General features: G+C 43.4%; 1 protein-coding gene across 1 annotated transcript in view; it reads right to left on the bottom strand.

Annotated features, from left to right (window-relative positions):
• LOC125484408 (interferon-induced GTP-binding protein Mx1-like) overlaps window positions 1-1,032 on the bottom strand; it is a 15,014-nt gene extending 13,982 nt beyond the window's left edge. The window contains exons 1-2 of the mRNA XM_048603032.1: window positions 1,020-1,032; window positions 686-823 (exon numbers count right to left, since the gene is read on the bottom strand). Of these exons, the coding sequence (XP_048458989.1) occupies window positions 686-823; window positions 1,020-1,032 (151 nt within the window). The remainder of the gene's footprint in view (window positions 1-685; window positions 824-1,019) is intronic.
• Between the last annotated feature and the right edge of the window lie 303 nt (window positions 1,033-1,335).

The following is a 1,335-nucleotide window of genomic DNA, read 5'->3' on the forward strand; positions in this document are numbered from 1 at the left end:
AGATTTTAGCTTCTTAAGCATTATGCTTTTTGACTGTACTTACATCTGCTTGGGCCCTGAGCTCTGGAATTCTGTTTCAGAACCTCTCCATGCTCTCTGTATCTATCTTATCCTGTAAGTTGGTCTATAAGCCTAACTCCTTAACCTATGTTTTGACCAGCTCTTTACATAGTTCAGAGTCCTGCAAAATACCTCAAGACATTTTGAACCATGTTAAAGGTGCTAGTCGATGTTGTTTGTTCAAAGAAACATATGGTTGTCCTGCACCCTGCAGTGCAAGGTCTCCCAATGTGTTGGATTTAAAGACAGCCTCAAAGAAATCTCGGGTGAAGGTGCTAGAGAGATACATTCTTGCTATGTTATTCCAAGCACAGTATTTGAAGAGCAACAAGGGAATACAACACGAGACTAATCCTTGTCAGAATTCAGAGTGGTTTTCTTCTGATTCTCATGAATGCACTCAACTGAGATCACTCACAAGAACATCACATTGAACTCTTGCAACAGAACCTCCAATAGACTGGGAGTTGTTCATCCAGACAGTTCATGTCACTTAGATGTGTAACTCACTGCATCACCCATTTCCCACCTCCTCTCCACAACGCAATGCAGAATGCTTTCTCTCTAGTCCAACCCATCTGTTCAATTGCATTAAAGATGTGAATTATTCTTATACACTTTGTACCTTTCTTAATTTCTTCTTCCACTTCCTGTGGGTTGTTCAGTGGTAGACTCACATCTCGATAATTTAAATGTCCCTTCCATTGCGATCCCTTCGTTCCATTCTTCATTTTCAACTCCAGCGGGCACCTGGTCACGATACCTGATATAAAATGTTACAATGGGATTAGCCTGCTCAGTGAATTTCTCCAACACGACCACACATTGGGCCACTGGGAGCAGTGTGATAGCTGGGACCACGCAAAGGTCATGGACCACAAAATGTCAATGGTTTGAATCTCAGGTTGGCACTGCATAAGCGAATGTCACTCTGGAAAGCTAATAGTCAGCCTCAGTACCCAGGATTCCCATACGAACTGCTGCCACATGTTTCTGGCTAGGAAGGTCTCCGGTGTGATGCCACTCAAGACATTTGAACCATGTTAGAGGTGCTAGTTGATGTCGATTGTTTAAAGAAACATATGGTTGTCCTGCCACACTCCACCAGAATATCAAACAATCCATCATTGGTCAGCATCAAGAGCCACATATGAAACATTGGTTTGGGGTGCCAGGGAATTAGCGCTGCCTATGGAAATAGAGCACAGCCACCTGGGCAAATGCAGACTCAGGCTAAAGCTTTGCTTCCATTGGGATGCAGTGCAAACAATGGCA

The sequence above is a fragment of the Rhincodon typus genome, chromosome 11 (assembly GCF_021869965.1).
Source record: "Rhincodon typus isolate 14 chromosome 11, sRhiTyp1.1, whole genome shotgun sequence".
Lineage (NCBI taxonomy): Eukaryota > Metazoa > Chordata > Chondrichthyes > Orectolobiformes > Rhincodontidae > Rhincodon > Rhincodon typus.